Source organism: Melampsora larici-populina, assembly GCF_000204055.1.
Source record: "Melampsora larici-populina 98AG31 unplaced genomic scaffold MELLAscaffold_40, whole genome shotgun sequence".
Lineage (NCBI taxonomy): Eukaryota > Fungi > Basidiomycota > Pucciniomycetes > Pucciniales > Melampsoraceae > Melampsora > Melampsora laricis-populina.
Window position 1 is genome coordinate 839,822 of NW_006768804.1, and position 21,395 is coordinate 861,216.

A 21,395-nucleotide genomic window follows, 5' to 3' on the forward strand; every position below is an offset into this window, starting at 1 on the left:
TCCCCCACTTTGATCCTGACATCCGTACTGCTTCTCTCAATTCCGCCTTGAATTCCGGTCCACCATCTACAGTAAAACATTTCACCGCCCCATATCTCCATATCCACTCCTTTAAAATGAAGTCTGCCACTGCTTTCGCCGTCAAATTTTGTAATGCCTTAGCTTCCACCCATCCCGACAGATCATCTCTTGCTACAATTAAGTACTTATATCTACCAGCCTTGATGTGCACTGCATCCAAGCTAACTCTCCCAAACACTGTTGATTCTCTGGTTGCATGTCCTTTCTCTTTCTGGGTCCTTGAACTTCTTCTCTGACAAGCTTCACAAGACGCCACCCATTTTCTTACATCTTCCTTCATATCTGGCCACCAAAATCTTATTAAGCATCTTCTATAAGTTTCTTCTATCCCTCTATGTCCCATTTCCTCATGTAAATTCTGTAGTACAATCTCTTGTCCATCCTTTCTTGACACTACCAACCTCCCACAAGGTACCCCTCTCTTCTTCAATCTTCCCCGTTCCACAAAGAAGGTCTTGGCTTTATTTTGGATCCATTGAAACTCCTTATCAGAACACTCTGGAGGTCTCTTGAATGCCTTCAGAAATTTTTCTAACTGTAACCACATCCCTTCTTGTGTCCATGGTAATAATTCCCCTACGTCTTCTTCAAGATTTGTAACTGGATATCCTTTGTGTGGAGCTATGTCTTTCTTTTCTTCATCAAAGTCCTCCCCTTCTGATGTTGAGTCTTCTCCCACCGGCCTTCTTGAAAGTCAATCAGGCATCCCAAAGCTTTTCCCTGACTTATGAACAATATCATAGGAAAATAGTTGAATGAATGCCACCCATCTTGTCATAGGTGCATTTGGCAGAGTTGGTCTGTTGATCATTTCTATCAAAGACTTGGCATCCACTTGTAGTTTGAAATGTTGTCCCCACAACTTGCTTTGAAATTTCTTCAGAATTCTAGCAACCCCGCATAACTCCAGCTTTGGCTGGGAATATCTTGCCTCTACTGGTGAGAAGACTAATGATTCATAGAATACCGGTCTTGCCTTCCCACAATATCCTCCTGCATTAATACGCCTCCAGCTGCAATTTGACTTGAGTCCACCGCTAATATTATCTTGCCTGCCTCTTCACCATATTCTAATCCTTTTAACATAATATTTTCTCCAATAATTTTCTTCAAAGTATCCACCTGAGAAGTACAGATGCTTCGGTATGTAGCCGACCCTAACCGTATACTGTACGGTTGGCTAGTTGCCGATGAAACCTGCCAGATGCTTGCAGGCGAGTCAGACGATCACCTTAAAGGCACAACATCAAGTTGTACTTTTAGATTTTTGTTTCTCACTCTCAAATTCGTCTATTTTCTGATTTTGAACCACTCAAGTATGCGGGAAACATGTTTTACGTTCAGTTGAAAGATTTCAGGATCCAAGCGCCAAAATTCAGATGCAGAGGCAGATGCATCTGACTTTACACGCCATATACACATCTTCACAACCAGATTCATCTGTATGTGTACACTGCACAGCAAGTACAATACCAGATGAATCTGGATATGTACTTATGCACATCTTCACAATCGGACTCATCTGATCCCAAACACAGATGAATCTCCACCAGCAGATTCATCTGTGTTTTCACACTATGTACATGACAAGTGCAATGCCCGATGGATCTGGGTATGTACGCACTACACCAGACACGTCGGCCTACACAACAACACATTCGAGGTCAAACTAACCAGACACATCTGGTTACATCGGCACGCCTCATCTGAATTCAACCAGATGCACCTGATTCTCTACACACACTGCACACTACAACACCAGATGCATCTGGATTGATCTGCTTCACCTGATCTAAAGTTATCCAGATGCGTCTGGCAAAACTGGATGCATCTGGCAACGTTCTCTACACACTATCAACTTCGAAGCAATGAACCACAGATGTATCTGACTCATCTCCACAGAATTTTCGTGTCCTCCACGGCATCCGTGTGAGACAGATGCATATGCAAACCAACGCTCCTCAACATCAGATACACATCTGCTCATCCTTCCCTCCAATCTCAACATTCATCTGGCTTCTCATCAAATACCTTTGATGCTCTTTGCTTGAATTCAATATGTTTTGCTGACTTGACAAAGCACCTCTCGGACGTCTCGGACAAACTGTTTGTTAAATTGATACATTTGGCAAAGACAGGTTTTCTATGAACCATTTTGCCTGCCTCTTGCTATGTTGATGTTATCAAAAAATAAGATTTTCCTTGAAACTTGGATAAGAATAGGTGTGAATCGATGTTAATAAGAAATTTAAATGAATTAAAAAAACAAAGAGCTGAATAGAGATCAGTATATAATTCACAAAAACTAAATCGAAGACCTTCGAACTAAATGCGAACTAAATGGCTTAGATGAGATAACTGAGATGAGATCACTGCCCAAAGTTTACACATGTTCAATTTGTATATAACACCTTCACTTCAAGATTCAACAAAAACAAAGAACTCACATTCTGTAATACAACTTGATAGATGAGTACGTGAGATGAGATACACAACTGCCAGAAATCTCTTCAATTTGTATACCCCGTTCCACTTCAAGATTCAACGGAAGAAGAACAAGTCGTTAAAAAGAAAAGAAAGGAAAATATTTCAATTTAAATTGAGCGATCAATCAAAGAAAGATCTGACAAGCTTGTTAAGTTTGACATACGATCTGTTTATTTCGAGGTGGTGGTCATCCTTGTCAATTGAGTACTTTGTCCATATATTACGTTGTAATTGATTAACTTTTTATAATTGATACAATTCTTAGCATATATCTCTATGTATCGTATCTTTGTGAAAAAAAGTGAAAATAAAAAAACGATTGATTTTGGTCTTATGAAGGAGGTATCAGACTATCAGATGCATGTAATTCAACTAATCATATCTATATGTGATGCCTCTACTCAGATTCATCTGATATGGTACGTTCCAGAATACACTACTCAGGTTGAATGGCCCTTTTGAGCCATCTATCCAGATCCATCTGGTATATGTAGTTAATTTACCCAGATGTATCTGGATAGGTTGTCAGATCAATCCGATATGCTACGCTCCAGAATACACTACTCACTTGAGCTCTTTTTATGACATCAGTTTACTTTGTAATATACTGTGTATATTGTGTTGCAATTCAAGAGAAAGAAGAAACAACATAAGAGGAAGTTATAAGTGAACGCATTGATCACCTATTTCACCATCACCACCACCAGTTCCAACTCCATCACTATCACCACCGGGTCCGACTCCACCACCAGTTCCAACTCCATCACTATCACCACCGGGTCCGACTCCACCACCAGTTCCCACTCCATTGCTATCACCACCGGATCCAACTCCACCACCAGTTCCAACATCGCCACCATCGCCGGGTCCGACTCCTCCACCAGCTCCAACTCCATTGCTATCACCACCGGAGCCAAATCCTCCACCAGTTCCAACATCGCCACCATCGCCACTAGGTGCAGCTCCATTACCTCCATTACCATCATCACCCTCTTGAATTTCGCCTCCCAGGACCGACCAAGGCTCATTCACAGGAGAGTCCTTTGTGACCATCATAAATTTCTGATCCTTGATGTCCTGAAGCCAATGTCGCCGACCAAGAGTTTTCATGCCATCAAATCCTAGCATGAACTCGCTGATAGACATCGCTGATTGTGTATGGCGGAGAAATTTGAGATTAATTTTATGTTTATCAAACACAGCCGGTAGATCTGGACCTCGTGGAAAACCTCTAGTAGGGAGAGTAATGTCAAGTGCCTCTAAAAAGTTAAAAAAGGTTGTGTCAGTCAAAATTAAAAAGTAGTATCATCTGATATCGTTCAACTGACTGGTCTGTGCTAGCAACAAACTTGTGAGCTCAGTACTTTCGCGGTCTGACTTATTTGGAGGACAAGTGAATTTGTTGGTATTGGTGTTGTTGCCTGCCGCGGCAGCTGCGCCAGCCGCTTCAATTTCCTTGATTTCGGGTCTGGCTTGGGAGTAGATTGGAAAGATTGTCTGAAATTTGATTCGCTCGTCCATCCAGGTGCTGATCTCAGGTAAAGAGGTGAATTCTTCACACCAACCGGTTCCCAAGGTCTTGCTACACCCAATTGTGTAGTAGTCGAAGTCGGCGAGAGCGGCATCATGGTGAAGCTTTGTGAAATGGTAAATGAAGACATAGTCAGTCAAAGACGTGTCAGATTTGTTGTTTGATATTATAAATCAGATAAATAGAAGATAATCCGGACGACAAGTAACATGAGATGAATCAGAAAGAGGAGAGAGATTGAAGATAAAGAGAATAAATGGTCTAGGTCAAAGAGTTTCAAATGAGACATACCTGTTGAACCCTCTTCTTGAACGCTCAGAGGGAGAGCCTTTCTTTTTTTTTTGGGTGAATCAGCCTTGAATCTTTCCCGATCTTTTGCAACTTTTGCCGAATCGACTAGCTTGTCGTATATAGGACGATACAGCGCTTCCTCTTCCGGTGAAAGCGCGGGCACCTCGGGGATCAGGACTTCGCAGTCCCCGGCAGTCTCATGATCTTCTACATTGATTGCTGAATAGTCGGGATAGCCTCCCAAGGCGTGGAAGATGCGCGAAGTGAATATGGCGTATTCGTCATCGTTCAACTTGTCGTATGCTTTACGGTTGGCTTGGTTTCGCATGGCTAGAACCGGACCTGCGTCAGGAGCGCCCCGCAGGGGCACTGGAAAGAAAGAATTATCCAGTAATTAGTTACTTTTAAACAATCATATGTACATTCAGTGCTAAATTGAGCTCGGACTTACTAGGGTTTTTGTAAGCCAACTTTGCAAAGGCTAGGAATCGATTCCATGGATGCGTAGCCCGAGTTCCGCCTGCGATACCGCTATCAAGATAGATGATACAACAGATACAAAAGTTTAAATGATGAAAAAGTGATGAATGAAGATGTTGCAAATGATGTACTTACAGATGTGATTTCAGTGTGTTGAGGTGAATTTGTCCAATCATTGCAAGCATGTGAAGCAAGTGTTGAAAAGCATCGTGAAGCGCTTTTGCTTCGGCCAGGATGAGGGGATTAGGACGAGAGTTATTATCAGCGGTCTGTGACTTCAATTGCTCCTCAATTTGTTGCAACATCCAGAATTTCTTCTGATCTCCATAGTTATGGACAGTAATTTCTTCCAATTCAAGCGCTTCTGAAGGTGATTGTTGGGACCGATTTTGGGGCTGATTGGATGATTGGTTGTTCGGTTGAGTTTGATTTGAAGTTTGAGTCTCTAGCCTACGGCGGCGAGTGTCAGCTTGATCTCGTTCAGCTTCCAGCTGCTGACGCCGTTTGAGTCCGCGGAGGTTGATTACTCCAGGTGGGGTCTTTTTGCGGCTTCGAGTATTGACGGGCATGGAGGGCGCTAGCGATGTGCGTAAGGACTTGAACTAACAAGGAAAAATAAATGACGATGAGAACTTGAAATAACCGCAAAGGTGGATTGGAAAACTGGAAACCACTATGTACGTATGATCTTGAACTCACTAACGAGTAAAAAAGAAGAACAACAAGAATAACCAGAAAGGTGGAATGGAATACTGGAAACCGTGATGTATCAACGAGCTTGAACTAACTAACGAGTAAAAATGAAGAAGAATGAGAATAACCAGAAAGGTGGATGAAAACTGGAACCCGCAATCTACGTACGAACTTGAACTGACTAACGTGTAGAAAAATGACAATGCAAGCAGAAAGTGACCAACCGGAAAGGCGGATTTGAGAACTGGAAAGTGTAAGCCTCTGCGCAGATGAATCTGGTATGTGGAAGGAAGATTGGTCACAGATCTGGCAGATACATCTTCGATAACGGGTGACGTGTACAACTTAACCTACATACAGGGGGCTTTACCACTCATCCTTAACCTAAGTCCCAAATTTTGCACGGTATATCCAGTTAGGGTCAATGAGTAAACAGATTGAGATATCATAACAATATAATTGATGTACCAAATGGTTTGGATTGGATTCATATACATTTGTAAGATTTGAGAACTACATTACCCCTAAGGATGGTGACAAAAAGTTTCACATTTATAGGATGTATTGTGAATGTCAATATCAAGACAAGAAATCATGAGATGATTACGAGAGATTCATGTTATGTAAAGAAATCACTGTATATATAACAATAGTGTGGGTATCTTGTTATGGGTGATTTGCTACAGATACTGATTTCTTGCTTACCAAACAACTTTCTTTTACATTATCTCTTTTGATGATCAAAGAGTATTGAAACCTTCTGATCAAATGTAAATGACTCTGAATATATATCAATACTATAGGGATGGTTTCTTCCAATTGATTTACGTTGAGATCATTTTCATATGCTTCTCAGGTGAGTTGTTTGTTGTGAGCTTTCTACAAAGCTTTTGTATATCAACTCATTGTTAGATTAGCTTAAGATTTTGTTGACAGGTAAAGATTGCTGAACTTACACAGTTGGTGGTACACTACCAGTGGTGGTCTCACACTGAGTCTTCCCTGTTGATGGACTTCAGGTAGCTTCAAAAAGCTATTATTTCTCAACTCAACATCAATTAGGTTGGTCTTGGGTGTAAGTGTAAATAGTTTAAAAACCAGGCTTTCCGTGGTTCTATTTCCAAAAGATGTATAACTCATACCTGAAGAGATTTATTTAACAGTTAAAGATATGCAAAGGAATACCTTGTGTGTTGGTCTCAGTTTGAAACAAAGTAGAATAAAGTAGTGCTGCTATTGAGAGTCTAGTTGAAAGTGTCAAATATAAGTGTTTCACAGTGTTAGTTATTCAATGTTTTGTCTTTATGTGAACTGAAACCTATGCGTGAATCTTTATTTGCAACATCTTTGGTGATATCTGCACCTATGGTATATCATATCTCATATCTATACTCTGTTTTTGACCAGCATTACCTGTTGGATTATGTGTTTGCAAAACAATGAGGTGGTTGACTGAAATTTAATCAGTCATAATAGAATAGTAATTGAATACTTGGGTTATTCTGCTATGTGATATAATTGCAAACATGTAAGCTAATGGGGAGAATGGGCAAGATTTTGGGTGAAGTGACCAAAAAAAAAAAAAACTTTTTTTTGGTTTTTTTGATACCTTTTAGTGAAAGAAAAAAGGTACTTTTTTTTTTGGTTTATCTCGAAAAACAAAAAAGTTTTCCTTATAGACCGTATTCCCCAAAACCCCCCAAAATTTCACTAATAAGCGCATAACTAGTCCATGTGCGGGTGTGTCGGCTACCTAGTGGGTGAAATATAAATTCCAAAATAACCAATTATTTTTTGCAAGTTCAACTTTTGGGTTTGAAGCACAACCAAAAAAGTTTTATTTGTAGTATGTGTTTCCACAAACATGTCAATTTGGGTTCCGCAGGCCAACTGAACGGGCCATAAGTGGTCTATACACCCTTGATTTTACCAAAAACTGTTATAAATATAAAACCCACACACTCCAAAATTATTTTCCAAGTTCAACCTTTGGATTAACTTCAAAACTGAAAAAGTTTTAATTGTGGCATGTGTTGCCGAAAAATTACCAAATAAGACAACATGACCACTTGTAACACCATTAGTGGTCCGCAATACCTTGAGATGACAAACCAGTCTGATTTTTAACATATATCACAGCTGTAAGAATATAACTCCAGTTCAACCTTTGGGTCTTCTTCAAAACTGAAAAAGTTTTAGTGGTGGCATGTGTTTGCGCAAATGTATCAAATAGTAATATGTGCCCACTCATCAGGCCATAAGTTGTCTATATGATTTTATTTTTGAGTGCTCTGTGGCATGAATTTCATAGTCCAATAATTCACAGAGATGACCCAATTTCATCTTGTCCAATTGCTCCAAAAGACAAAAAGTAGGTATTGTATGCTACAATACCTACTACATGGCTTGTAAGATGGCTTTAATTGGGCCCCATTCAATTTACTCCTTAACTCAAAGACCCATAAGATGTGTTGAGGTTGATTGTTGGTGTTTGATAAGCTCTATATACGCATCACATTACATGTTTCTTTCCAAGGGCTTACCACAAACTCTGTGAACTGTGGTGAAATCCTCAGGTAGGGGGCGCATGACAACATGCCCGGTTGTAATGCCTGACAAGGCCTTTTTGGATTGGTCTAATTTTTGACATTCACTTTCTCACATACATATGTATCAACAAGGACTAAAATGAATCACGCAAGACATGTCAAAGGGTGTCAAAGCCACCACTGAGACGTCAATTGGCTTTGACATGTCACTTTCTAGGTGCAATAGGGACTGTCTCAACACTCAATCCGTCAGTTATAGAAACTGGGCTTGAGTGAATCGGGCATAAGCTAACCGGAAGAGGTACTTATAAGTTATAATGAAGCTTTGGGCATGAATAGGTCTCTCTCCCTATTGAACCACCAACATTGTCCGCCAAACCTCTAAGAGGAACGTGTCCGCCAAACCTCTAAGAGAATCAATGTCACTTCATATTATTTTGTAAATATCAAGATCAAGTTTTCCGAGATTCTAATTATCATATATTGCAACAGAAGTCTCTATCTGAAATATGAGCAGTGCTAACCCAAAATCTTGGTCTCGCACTGGGTCCTCCAAAAGAAAAGGTCCGCAACCTCAAACTCCAGCAACACAACAAAAACTCGAGAACGATAAAGCCGCTCAAGCCTGGTGTAAGAAGAAGTGTGACAGTATTCTTAAAGCTATCACACAGCAGCAACTACAACCAACCAATGAGGAAAACCATCCTGACCCGGATGAGGAAAACCCACCTGACCCGGATGAAGATGATGACGATGATGGGCCGCCTATTGAGAATCTTGATCGACTTGATATGAATCAAATTGAACAACCTCACAATGAAGGACCAGAACCTTGTCCTCCACAAACCATAGTCGAATTTTTGAGACACAATACCTACAAGACCAGAAGGATGCGTGAAGAACGTGCATGGGCAAAATTCTTACGACCTATGTTAGTTGCCTACTTGCGATGTTCATACATCACGTCCGAATGGGGAAATCCCACAACCTGGGAACACAATCACTTTAGAGAAGATAAGTGTTACTGTTTGGCAAGCGACAAGAAGACTCGATTTGTAGATATTGTTGATAGAGAGTGTGAGTCATAGTCCGTTCGATTCACTTGGTATCTGTTTTCTGTTGTCTGAGGATTTTTGTCAATAGCACGACAAAAGAAAGAGTTTTTATTCTGTAAATGTACACCAGATCAAGTCCGTCTGATCTCACAAGGCTACTTAGGAGGTTCTCCAACCCGTCCTGAGACGGCTTTTTCATTACGGCTGATACGATCGTATCAATTGACATGGAAACACCGGCCCATTGGTGTACAACCTTTTGCACTGGCGCATGATGAATACCTCGATGCTTTCTGTGGTTTGATATTGATCAATGGAACCAATCAGGTAAGCGCTGCTGTTAGAATCCCTTTTGACAAATAGTATATCAACATCATGTTGGATTCAACAATGTAGCCTCGAAGTTGGAGACGACCAATGGCATGTGCCGTTCACGCATATCGTCAAATTCTGAAGGCGCGCGACGAAATGCAGGATCTATCACTAGAGCTAAGCAAACTACAAAAGATGGCAACTATATGCCCACGATGTTTTGGGCCAGGCGAGACTTCCAAGCGGCCCAATGAGCCCGACTATATTGTTTGTCTAGACGGCAATTTTCAACATAAACGACACGCCGCGGCTAGTTGCAAATATGAAGAGATTCGACTTCAGTACCCATCCCTTTTTCTTACCGAAGAACAAGTTAAAGCATGGGAGCCTGGAGCCAGGCCTGGAGCTAGCACTGTAAACATCATTCAACTTCCCCAATTTGGCAGAGGAAAATGATTAATAGTACAGTTTTTCATAAAAGAATCTAATACTGCACACCTGGGCCATTTCACCCACACTACATATGTGCAGCAAGCTAAGTCAATAGTTGTCTATCATGTACATACAGGTCTGCTCAGTTTTTTGCCCATCAGAATAAATAAATCACATGTTATACCACATGTAACTTTTTCGACTTTGAATTTTTTTTCCCAAAAATTCACTACATATAATTCTGTAGCTGCTCAGGCAATATTGTTGAAGCTCATTTGATGATTGCAACCTTACTCAAACGAATTGCAGAGCCCAACAAACCTCCTAAAACTGTAGGAGTTCTGTATGATATTGGTTGTACACTCGAGAAAGGATTACAAAATGTAAGTCTTTTCTGTTGATCTAAGAATTGAGGATACAATGTATATAACTTGTATCAACCTACAGAATGATTTGTTTGTCCAAGAGCGTGAAAGAAGTCAGCTCAAGTTTGGTACAAGCGTCTTCCACGCATATGTACATCGCTGGAGTTGTCAATTAGACTATAATCCCCGTCTAAATGAAGGCTGGGGGCTATTGGATGGCGAGGGTTTGGAGCGAGATTGGTCTTTCTTAGATGCCCTCGTTGCCCTTCTACGTTATGTTACCAAGCAGCATCGGCTTGACGCTTTACATTTTCAAGCACTTCATAGAATATATTTGGGTCAAGCAAACATAGGTAAGCCTTGCTAGTCTATCTCAAGAATTTTCTCATTTTTGTGCACTATTGACGGTTTGTCATTGGGCTAGGCCGATCGATGAAAGATTGTGTCAAAAAAGGTGTTTCGACCATGCAAGAAGCACTGGCACTTCTTGAAGAGCTCAAGAGGGCCACTGGCTATCGTACTGAATATTTCTCGCAGCAGTGGGAACGTCAGAAGACTTGCCAAAGAGAAAATATGGGCAATACAAATATCCAACACCTTGAGTTACGTTTATGTCGCCTGATTGACCTCGAGCAGAGCTTTAAAGAATGTCAGTAAGTAACTTTCTATCGAGCTTGGATCCATCTATCATTCTCTTAGCTTACTATACAACTTCTAAAATTTTCAAAGCGAGCGGGTGGATCAACTTTGACGTCAGCGACAAAGAGATATGTCAGATGCCGATTTTGCTGAGCTGCGATCATTACCCGGCATACTGGCTGATCTGGCTGAAGCTATCCAAGATATCACAACGGAGTTGGGAGGTCCCGAGTTTCAAGACATGGCAGCAGCAACTGGTTAGTGTTGTTCTCATTGTTTCGAGACTCGTGAGTAGCTGACATATCATCATCCCATAGATCCTCTGGCTCGCGCTTGCTTCCAAGTTCGCTTGGCAAAAGAAAACCTTTACGAAGTGAAGGTCGGCGTAATCAAACATCAGAAGCGATGGAGTAAAGCGGATCAGGGTAAGACTTTCTTACTGTATCATTAAACTGAACCATTTTGTCTAATGTTGGTAATACACAGGTGCTTCTGCTCAACAGCAATTCAAAACTACCATGAACACAAGAGTTGCCGCTGTCAAGAGTAAATGGTCAGCCTATATAACACAAATTGAGAAACTTCAAGAGAAGTTTCCAGATCATCCTCCTCCGCATATACCCACTTTAGATGAGGTACACCAGATGCCCATCACTGACCCTTTCTGGAATATCGGCAATTTGACTCACCCTGAAGAGGCGTGGGCAGTAGACCATGCAACTCAAAGGGGAATAGAAGCTTACCGCACTGTGCGTAGCTGTGAAGAAGAGTTAAGAAGGGTCGCACGAGAGGTGCGAAACGTGGTACTCCACTCTCTTGAAATGGAGGCCAAGTTGAATAACCTGGCGGCTTTGAGTATGATACGTATGTATATTCAACTTCATTTGCCTCAGTGTAGCTATCTAATGTGTCCTACGTGTGTTGTTCTTTGTGGCATTGCAAAGCAGCTTATGAAGCTGGTTTTCCAAATGGCACTCGGCCAATTGAGCTAGTTCAAGCCGGTGGTATTCTTTCAAAAGAAGCGTGGCTTGAAAGTCAAGAGGTCCTTAAGGCCGTGCACAACTCACTATCTCGTACATACTGCCGCAGGTGGATGGTTTGGGATGACGAGATCCCTTTATTACTTGATAAGACAAATATTTATTGTGATAATCCAGCAGAAGCGAATGTGTCTCTTGCACAACGCTGGAAAGGTTTGATGGATCGGAACCGTCAGCAATGGGTATGTATGATCAACGGCGATCCTGTGTTTGCCGAAGGCCTTGATGAGGAGGACTTTGAAGAGCACCGGCTGAATAGGGACGATTTAGGTGAACCGTATCAGAACGCAATGGACTTGGCATTTATGCCACCGGATATACTTGTATTCTAGTCTACTGTCCTTGTGTTGAATGAGTCTTACATGCTGAGCTGAAATTAATGTCTTGTGTTGAGATTGCCAAGTGAGACCGTTTGCTAATACCCAGACACATCTGCTTGTTTTAACTTGCGATGAGGCTGATATAGCCAGACACATCTGGTATTTATTTTGTATATGTAGAATTGACTTCATATCTCGGTGTGTAAGTCACCAGATGCATCTGGTTGATTCAGAAAGTGGAAGTGACCAGATGTGTCAGTCCATATCCAGATTCATCTGGTTTGTTGTCTCGAGTCATGAGTCAGATGGATCATACTGGATGTAGTGTACACAAGCAGATCCATCTGCTTGTGAAAATAACACGTAGTGTATTTGTAGCCAGATGCATCTGGATATGGGTGTGGGTATCCAGATGTGTCTGGTTACTTTCACCTTTGATGTGTTGCGGATGTAGGCAGACGGGTCTGGTTTACTGGTACATATCCAGATTCATCTGGTATTGTACTTGCTGTGCAGAGTTACCATACAGATGAATCTGGTTGTGAAGATGTGTATATGGCGTGTAAAGTCAGATGCATCTGCCTCTGCATCTGAATTTTGGCGCTTGGATCCTGAAATCTTTCAACTGAACGTAAAACATGTTTCCCGCATACTTGAGTGGTTCAAAATCAGAAAATAGACGAATTTGAGAGTGAGAAACAAAAATCTAAAAGTACAACTTGATGTTGTGCCTTTAAGGTGATCGTCTGACTCGCCTGCAAGCATCTGGCAGGTTTCATCGGCAACTAGCCGACCGTACAGTATACGGTTAGGGTCGGCTACATACCGAAGCATCTGTACTTCTCAGGTGATGTAAAGTTTTTCAAATCAATTAGGCTGGGATTCAATTAATGGTCACTAAGGAAGAGTTACAAAATGATGACATTGTTAGTGTTCTTGGAGCTTGTGCCGGGTGTAACATAGTCCATTGCGTCTGTCAGGGAGATGCTAGGGGCAGCAAAAGGAAGTGGAATACAGAGAACATGAAAGGGCCAGTGGTAGAAAGTGACACACCTGGCACTTAGAGATAGATGTAATTTTGGAATGGAAAAACCCCCCTGTTCCTCCATTGGTCCTTATCCTTCTGAAGATTCTGCTTGTCAATCATTGTAATTCCCTCTACAGTTTCTTCTCTTTTTATCTTTGGATTCAAGGTAATATTCAAGGCTGATCACTTATCCACAGCAGATTGAATTGCCTATGTGCAAATACATAGAAAAAAATATATAAGGAGAAACACAGACATGGTGCCCACAGGCATTTATCATATATTGGAGGTAGGGTCCAAGATAGTGCAGTTGGGAGCCATTTACTGGGAAACTTTCTTTGGGAAAAGCACCTGAAATACTGGACTTGAATCACAGCAGCCCCACCCATAGCACATTGCCGTACCCAATACATGGGTTGTGGGACTGGGCCTACATTACTTTCCACTGGGCAAGCTTAACTGAGTTGGTTGTGTGACAAAAAACAACTGTTCTATACATTAGGGGGTTTCAAGTTGCAGTTTTTCTTATGTATTTTTATGCTACAACAACTTGCCTGTTGTTGTAAAATATGCATAAGATCTTAGAAGCAGGACACCTGTTTAGGTGTCCCAAAATAAAAATATGTTGGTTTTATGGAGAATTTTTTATGGACAACTTGTCCGGATTTACATATTTTGCGCAAAAAAACAAACAAACTTAAAACCCCCTATTGTTGTGCTCAACAATAAACTTGATACATATACACTGACTGTTATATGTGGAATCAAAAACACCACAAAGAATGAAACATATTAGAGGTACAACTCAGAAGTCATAAACACCAAATCCCTTGCAGCTGTGATGCTTTCAATTGATCAATTTTAGTTGTGTTCTCATGAATTTCAAAACAATCAAATGTCAAACTTAGAAAAGATCATTATTCCACTGTAAGCAATAACCTTTGATTGGTCTCATGTATTAGGATCTACACACATGAAGTACAATGATGCAATACAATTATCTGGTGATACCCTTTTGAACCTTGTGCATATATTTTGTGTCTGTGTATCATATTTATGGTGTCTTCTGATTTAGGCTCTGTATAAAATCAAAATTAATCCATCTAAGGAGTGAAGATACAAAGAGGAGTGCCAGGAAAAACAATGAGGAGGTGATATTCAAAGACATTGATCTCATCACAGCTGAGGTACAAATTCACACCCAATGGTAGCCAGTCCATTTCTTCATCAAAAACCTTGGGCAATGGAAAGTTTAGGAGAGAAGAGCTAAAAGTGCTTTTATCTCCCAATACTTATGATTACACAAAGTATTGTTTGATGCTGGAGTGTGGCACTTATCTTCAGAGGTCTGTGCAGCTACAGGTATGCTAACACCTAGCAAAAAGTGAGACTGATCATCACTGGGTCATAACAGTGCCGACTTCCAAGTCCACACTTTCCTGTGCCAGCAAGACAAAAGGGGTAGGAGACCCTTTGAGCTATGGGTGAAGGGATTGTTTTCTCTTCCAAAAAAAAGGGTTTGAAAAGGACTTGTAAGGGTACAAGGAACCAAGAAAGAAAACAGAGATGGAAAACTAAGATTGCAAGGATGAGATTGGAAGATCAACAGTTGAGACTGGGAAGAGAGGAACAAGTTGAGTGGGAAACCACCACAACAGGACCAGTAGCAACACAGAAAGTCTGGCTGATCTCACAACTGATGATTGTGTAATAATCTCAAACCCTTGGGGGTTAGATCTTAGCAGTCATCCCTCATTTTCTCACAAAATGGACTGAGGTTATTTCTTGTGCCATCATCACAACCTTTACAATAATTGAAAAGCATCAATTTGATGCAAGGTAGTAAGTCAAACTTTGGTCTTATATTAAATCTTCTGGATGTTTGGTGGGATGTTCTGTATTTTCCATTCTCAGTGTATTGAGTTTTCCTTTATCTGTGTTCATTGAGTGCACATTTATCTACAAGATGATCAAAAATCTTCAAGTTGTGCAGGAGCTGAACTGATCTGAATCTGCGATTAGAACAATTGATGTTGGGTTTCCTCATTCTTGTTCTTTTTCTTAATCCACTCTTCTCACCATTAATATGGAAAGTTTCTTCGATTTTTAGCTTCACAACTCTTATTACAATGTTTGATGGAAGACAAACTGAGTGCTTTAGTAAGAGATAGCCCTCACTGAGCAAGAACTCAAATGGATATTATATGAGATAAATTTGAGTCAGCACTGATCATACTCAGAGTCATTCTTTATCAATAGCTCACTCAATGAAGCTAACACATTTGAATATATATTTTGTCTCATTTAAAAAGTAAGAGTACTCTTGGATACTGACTGCATCACTGTTTTGTAAATAAAGTACTACAATTGATCTGAGATAAATAACCTGTGCCACTTTGCTTGCACAAGGGCTTCATCTCACTGATCATACCAGTTTGTAGTCAGATGGCAAACAACTATATATACAAATGAAAGCTCAAAATCATGATCAATATGACTGCAATTAAACCAAACAAAACAAAGAGAAAATCACTGACCTAGGTAGCAGACAATTCCAAGCTTGCAACAAACCAATCATATTAAACTAAATTGTCAAGAATTTAACATCAGTTAAAAATCAGTGCAAACAAACATGGATGGAGAGAATGAACTGATGAAAACAAGTTGGATCAATCAAAATCAAAAAATCATAAAATAAAGGCCAGCTGATTATTGATATATAAAGAAGCCAAAAGATTGACCAGTGACAGGAGGTGGATAAGTAGTTGAAGAAGGCAAGTTGTGAAAAGTGTACTTACAACTTGTCAAAAAAGGACACATAAAACTAACAATTGATAAAACCATAAACAATCAAGAAAGAAGGACAAATCAAAAAAGTGAAAAGGATATAAGATAGAAAACTTACCGGGGCAAAATGAATTTGCAAGCGAGGAGGGTCTTGGACAATTGAGATCAATGTGCTGAAATGAAAATTGCCATGTTGTTTGATGATCATCACCTAGGATGATTCTTACAAGTTGATAAAGTCACAGCTCAGCAAAAACTGATTCTCAAACTCCCAAAATCAAATCAAGATCAATTTCAACAGGCAGAAAAATTCAAAAGAAAGAGAACTTACGCCACTGAGCTTTACCAGGATTAAAATGGACCATATTTAAAAACAACTAAAAGTTCATCAGTTACCAAACTCCACTCAAAACCCCAATTTGTGACCAGAGACGGAACAACTTTATGAATAAGTTTCAAATGAAATACTCAAATTGAATAATTCAATGATGATTTGTTGTTCTTGTAGTTGTTCAATAATCGGTTTCAAGCATGAAGTTGGACATTGTGCGAATTGTAAAAAGTGGAGAGGAAAGAGACTATAGGGTCAATTGAGATAATCTAAGCTTGATAAGCTTAAACTTTAATATGTCGATTATTCACTAAGTCACATCACTGATTCACCAAATCTGATAAACGATTCAATTAAACATTAGTCAAAAGAAGTTGGACTTCTAGAAAAGATGACCAAGATTGATCTAATGATAAGTTGAATAAGTTGAGGTTCAAATTAAGAAGAGTTCAGATCCGATTGAATTAAGCAATCTAATCAAGTTGGAATCAAGGTAGTGTCAAGTATTTTACGAATCACAGATGGCCAAGTGGTGATCAGATCAATAAAAAGAGTTAAGGCAATTAATCAATGATGATGATGATGATGATTGATTGATGATGAAAGTTGAATATTTGGAATTAAGAAGTTCAAATGATCTCTTGGTCCCTTCTTTTGACATCTTAAAAGGATCGATTGAGGTACAGATTCAGGACTGGGTTGATTCATTGGAAATGAATGATCATGATCATTATATTTCAAACATGGACAATACGATTTAAAGATTGCTTCTGGTATTTTGATCTCTTCATTCGAATTTCCATCCACTTGAATTCCATTTTGATTGACTCGATCTAAATCTGATTCCTCTCTTTCTCTCTTGAGTTCTTTCGCTTTGGCTCCGGATTCCAACAAATTCATTTCATTGTAGATCAAATTTCCTTCTGCTAACTTGGCTTGTGATTCAAATTGATGAGGATAATAAATCAAACACGGTTTTAATAGCTTTGATCACCAAGACGATTTGATTGGGTTCATCTTGTCCAAGTTGACCAACTCGGCTTTTGACATCGAGTCCTCTTTGCTACTAATCTACACATGGCTATCTCAATTTCAACCAGCCTTCTTCCATGTTTTGATGATCGGATCGGTGAAAAGTGGATCGTTCTCGGAACCGATTTCGTTTTTCGATTAGGAAAAAATGTTGGTGAAACTTGAAGAAAATTCAAGAGCCTTTTCATATTCTGGTGATTCTTGGTTTGTTAATCTTCGTCCTATTGTTGGTTTAAATAGAGTTGAACTATGTTTTGAATGATAGACTGATGCTTCTGATCTATAAACTAAATCCCATAAGCCAGAATTAAACATAACTAAATCAGGGGTTTCAGTTAAATTGGGTCCTAATAAAGATAAATAGAACTTTCAACTTCTTCATGTAAATTGTGGTTCAACTTCATTTGGATGAAAAGGTTCTTGTAGACTTTCTATATCAATTCGCATACAAAACCAACTGAAGATGAAATTTTGATTTTGATTTTGAACGTTTCCCAATACCAATTCCAGGGTAAACAGTTTGAGGTTCAATGAGTTTAGAATCAGTTTTGTTTGTTAAAAATCCATTATTCAAAACTTTTAAATGAAAGATAAACTAATGATCAAAATAAGTAATATATTTGGATGTGATAGTATTGATCTGATATTATTAATAATAGTAATATAAGTAATTTAAATGAGAAGTCTGACTGGTGATTTGATTTTGAGGGTGAAGTAGTTCACTTGATGATGATGTTAATAAATCTGTTCTTCCAATGATGATTGATTTGATATGATGGCGAGATGGATTATTGACTTCTGGTTTGATGGGGATGTGGTAAGCGTGAATCACTGAGCAGTTGCATACTGTAAAGCACTCATTACGTCACAGAAAAGAGATAGTGATCATACATGTGAGGTTGGAAAGTTATCTTCCCGAGGGCGAAACTTCGGCAGGCAAAAACTCCCAGTTGTCCAGCTGAAAAGTGGAGGTTTTTTCGAGTTTTGTTTGAATTGATGGTTCGCTCTTAATATGAATGATGATGATCAAATCAAAAACTTACAATGTTTGATCTTGACCTTGTTCTAATGTAGAAGTTTGATCATGCACAAAAATAAAACCAAGAACTCAAAAACGAGAACAATCAAAGTCATTCACGAAGTTCAATCCAAATCGTTCTACTTTGCATTTCGAAATTGAGTCTAGATGATTAAGGAGACTAGTTTGGAAACATCAAAAATGATAAAATTTTAAAAAAAAGAGAAATCGGCTGAAGAAAGTTTTAAAAAATGTTGCTACAAAAGCACTATCAGGTACTAATACAAAGAAGTTGTCATAGGGTAGTTTGCAGGAAAAAGTGGAGAATATGTTGGTTTTATCCGTCAAGCTAAATCGATCAAATTCCTTTCCTTCTCCGATTCAACAATGTCATGTTGTTCCAAATGATTCAAGACCTCATGAAAATCCCGATACATTTGCATTTCACTCGGTGTGCGTCCAGTGAGACCACTATGAAGTAGGTTAAAAGCCTATTTGAATGAAAAATCAACTTGGTAAGAGTGGGTTGAGGATACTAGAGTAATTGGTAACCGGTCAAAGCGTACCATTATCAGTGGTACATGGAGGACTAACATCCTGAGTGGCCACATAGGATCGACAAATCCTTTCCAGCCGTATAGTACATATAGAGAGATGATATGTAATATAGTTGTGCTCAAAAGATGGGATAGATGATAAAAACCGATGAAGACCAGCATGACAGGATAGATGAATGCGAGCCTGTATATGGATGCAAGAAACAGAAAGTGTGCTTTAGCTTGATTCGTGCAATGAAGTGCATATGCCAGAAACCTACAGAGTGGTACCGAGAGTCTAGAGAAGGAATAGAGTTCAGTAACTTTCAAATAGAATGATTGTGAAAGTAGAACTTCACTCACCATGAGGACCACTGGAGGAGAGGATCCAGATTGTGGAGGTAGATGAAAAAAATCTGTAACTAATGAGTCAAAGATGTTAGCAAATTGATAACCAGGGGAAAACAATGAAGGAGGCGATTTGATGTTGGAAAGCGTTATTTACTGGTACTGGGGGGGAGTATGGTATCGGCAGAGCATATACAAACTGCGATACCTGTGAATATGAGGATAGTTGCCGTTACTCTGTTCCACTGACAATGATGGATGGGGTAGGGCATTGTTGTAGAGAATTGAGAGAATTGATGGAGTAAGAGGTTAAATTTTGATGAGACGAAAATCAAAAAAGGGTCAGCTGAGAGATAAGTGAAGTGGTTTTTGATGATGGTATGAGGAAGGTTGGATATTAAAGGACATGAAACTTCAAGTATTTATATTTTGATAGTCATGCTGGTATCAGTTTGGTTTGTTCTTTGACCGGGTAAAGCGACTAGAGCTGACCTGCAGCTCTATCAACACTAAGCGTCCTGATTGGCCCAGGACACAATAGAATCATGTCCAACAGTAATATTTCCAGTTTTCAGGAACTTGCCAGTGCGGCCATCACAAAGTAGATATTGGCCTCCATCCATCCTTTTGTCAAACCAACAATCAGCTGCCATTCGATCTCGAACTGCCCAATGTATCTCTGCCAATCGTACAAGCCCTGAGATTCCACTACCACCAGCAATCATGATCACAACTTCTAAATCTAAACGCCCTGAAGACACATCCTCTATCTTTGAGCTAATGACACAGTGAGTTCTTGAATTTTATGTGATTGCCTGTGAAATAAATTCTGAACGCTATTTTGCCTCTAAATTTTCATCTGATTGATACATAGAGAGTCAAGACTTGACACTACTATTACCAAATTATTCCCACAATTTGATTGATCCACTACTTTCCCAAACTTTCATCGATCCAGCCTTACCTAGCAACAAACTCACTTCAATCCTAATGTCAGAAGTACGCCAAAGAACAGCATCAGCAAATACTGAGGGGGATATCTCAACAAACCAGTTGACAGAATTCAATCTTATACCATCAAGTCTCCATATCGTTAACCGGAATTCAATTGGTATTGCCAGCATTGACGCTATGGAGGCTGGTGGGAATGTGAATCTTGAGGAAAAGGGATCATGTCTTCAACATTTACTCTTGGGCTTCAAGACGACTTTGTCCAAATTTTTCAAAAGCAATTCAAGCATATGCCTCAATTGGTTCTTCTCAGAATCAGTGGATAACCATGGAGTATCACAATCATTGTTATTTGGTACAATGGAACGCATCTTCATGGAGGGTCTAATATCCATGTTCTTAGGCCTGCATTTCCTAGTTGAGAAAAAAACGTGTATGTGATTCTCTACTTGTTTGCAACTTCACTTATTGACCTTGTACTTCTGCTTGAACCGACCAACCAGGCTTCTTTGAATGAAATTTGAGATGGCTCGGATTCATCTCCTGTCGCCATCTTGTACTAATGGCTATTAGTATGAGCTTCCACATAAACCCGACAATTACCTTTTACCGACAGGTAATTACTTAATTTTCTAGGGAGTATCTATCATCTTGTTTTAAATTTCTAATAGACTTATGTTTCTACATCTCTTGCAGGTATTGGGCAGGTCTTATCTTCTCATTGCAGTTCTATTCGTGCTTTCCCAATGGTCCGGCTCTTATCTTGCAATCATTTTGATAGGCTTAGTCGACAATGCAATCGATTTATGTGAAGGAACCAACCGTTCCTTCCCAAACATTGAAGGAAATCATGTCTTCACTTTATGTTCATATTTCGTTGTTGGTTTTTTTCTTGGGTGTGGTCGTGAAATATGTAATAAAGGTAATTTGTATGGTTACCAGTGGGGAAATTCTAAACTTGAGTAAGCCAATCCCATCTTTTCCCTCCAACGTAAAATAATCAACCTCACAAATTTCTTGTTCTTAGAAAATTTATGAATCTATTGGGATATCCTGTTATATTATATGGACCCCACTTTGGACAGATCAC

At 39.5% G+C, this 21,395-nt stretch overlaps 3 protein-coding genes across 3 annotated transcripts; all 3 read right to left on the reverse strand.

Moving 5' to 3' along the window:
* Nucleotides 1-3,228: 3,228 nt before the first annotated feature.
* On the reverse strand, nucleotides 3,229-5,439 carry MELLADRAFT_91247 (uncharacterized protein; the record flags this gene model as incomplete). The annotated part of the gene is made up of 5 exons (XM_007413997.1): nucleotides 3,229-3,827; nucleotides 3,897-4,203; nucleotides 4,299-4,759; nucleotides 4,842-4,921; nucleotides 5,006-5,439. 5 exons carry the CDS (start codon nucleotides 5,437-5,439, stop codon nucleotides 3,229-3,231), a joined length of 1,881 nt encoding a protein of 626 aa, XP_007414059.1.
* An 11,548-nt stretch (nucleotides 5,440-16,987) lies between these two features.
* Nucleotides 16,988-17,320, reverse strand: MELLADRAFT_110015 (uncharacterized protein; the record flags this gene model as incomplete). The annotated part of the gene is made up of 1 exon (XM_007413996.1): nucleotides 16,988-17,320. The coding sequence occupies one exon, from the start codon at nucleotides 17,318-17,320 to the stop codon at nucleotides 16,988-16,990; it is 333 nt and encodes a 110-aa protein (XP_007414058.1).
* A 2,543-nt stretch (nucleotides 17,321-19,863) lies between these two features.
* Nucleotides 19,864-20,858, reverse strand: MELLADRAFT_110016 (uncharacterized protein; the record flags this gene model as incomplete). Its single annotated transcript, XM_007413995.1, has 4 exons — nucleotides 19,864-20,124; nucleotides 20,335-20,381; nucleotides 20,544-20,719; nucleotides 20,806-20,858. The coding sequence occupies 4 exons, from the start codon at nucleotides 20,856-20,858 to the stop codon at nucleotides 19,864-19,866; spliced, it is 537 nt and encodes a 178-aa protein (XP_007414057.1).
* Between the last annotated feature and the right edge of the window lie 537 nt (nucleotides 20,859-21,395).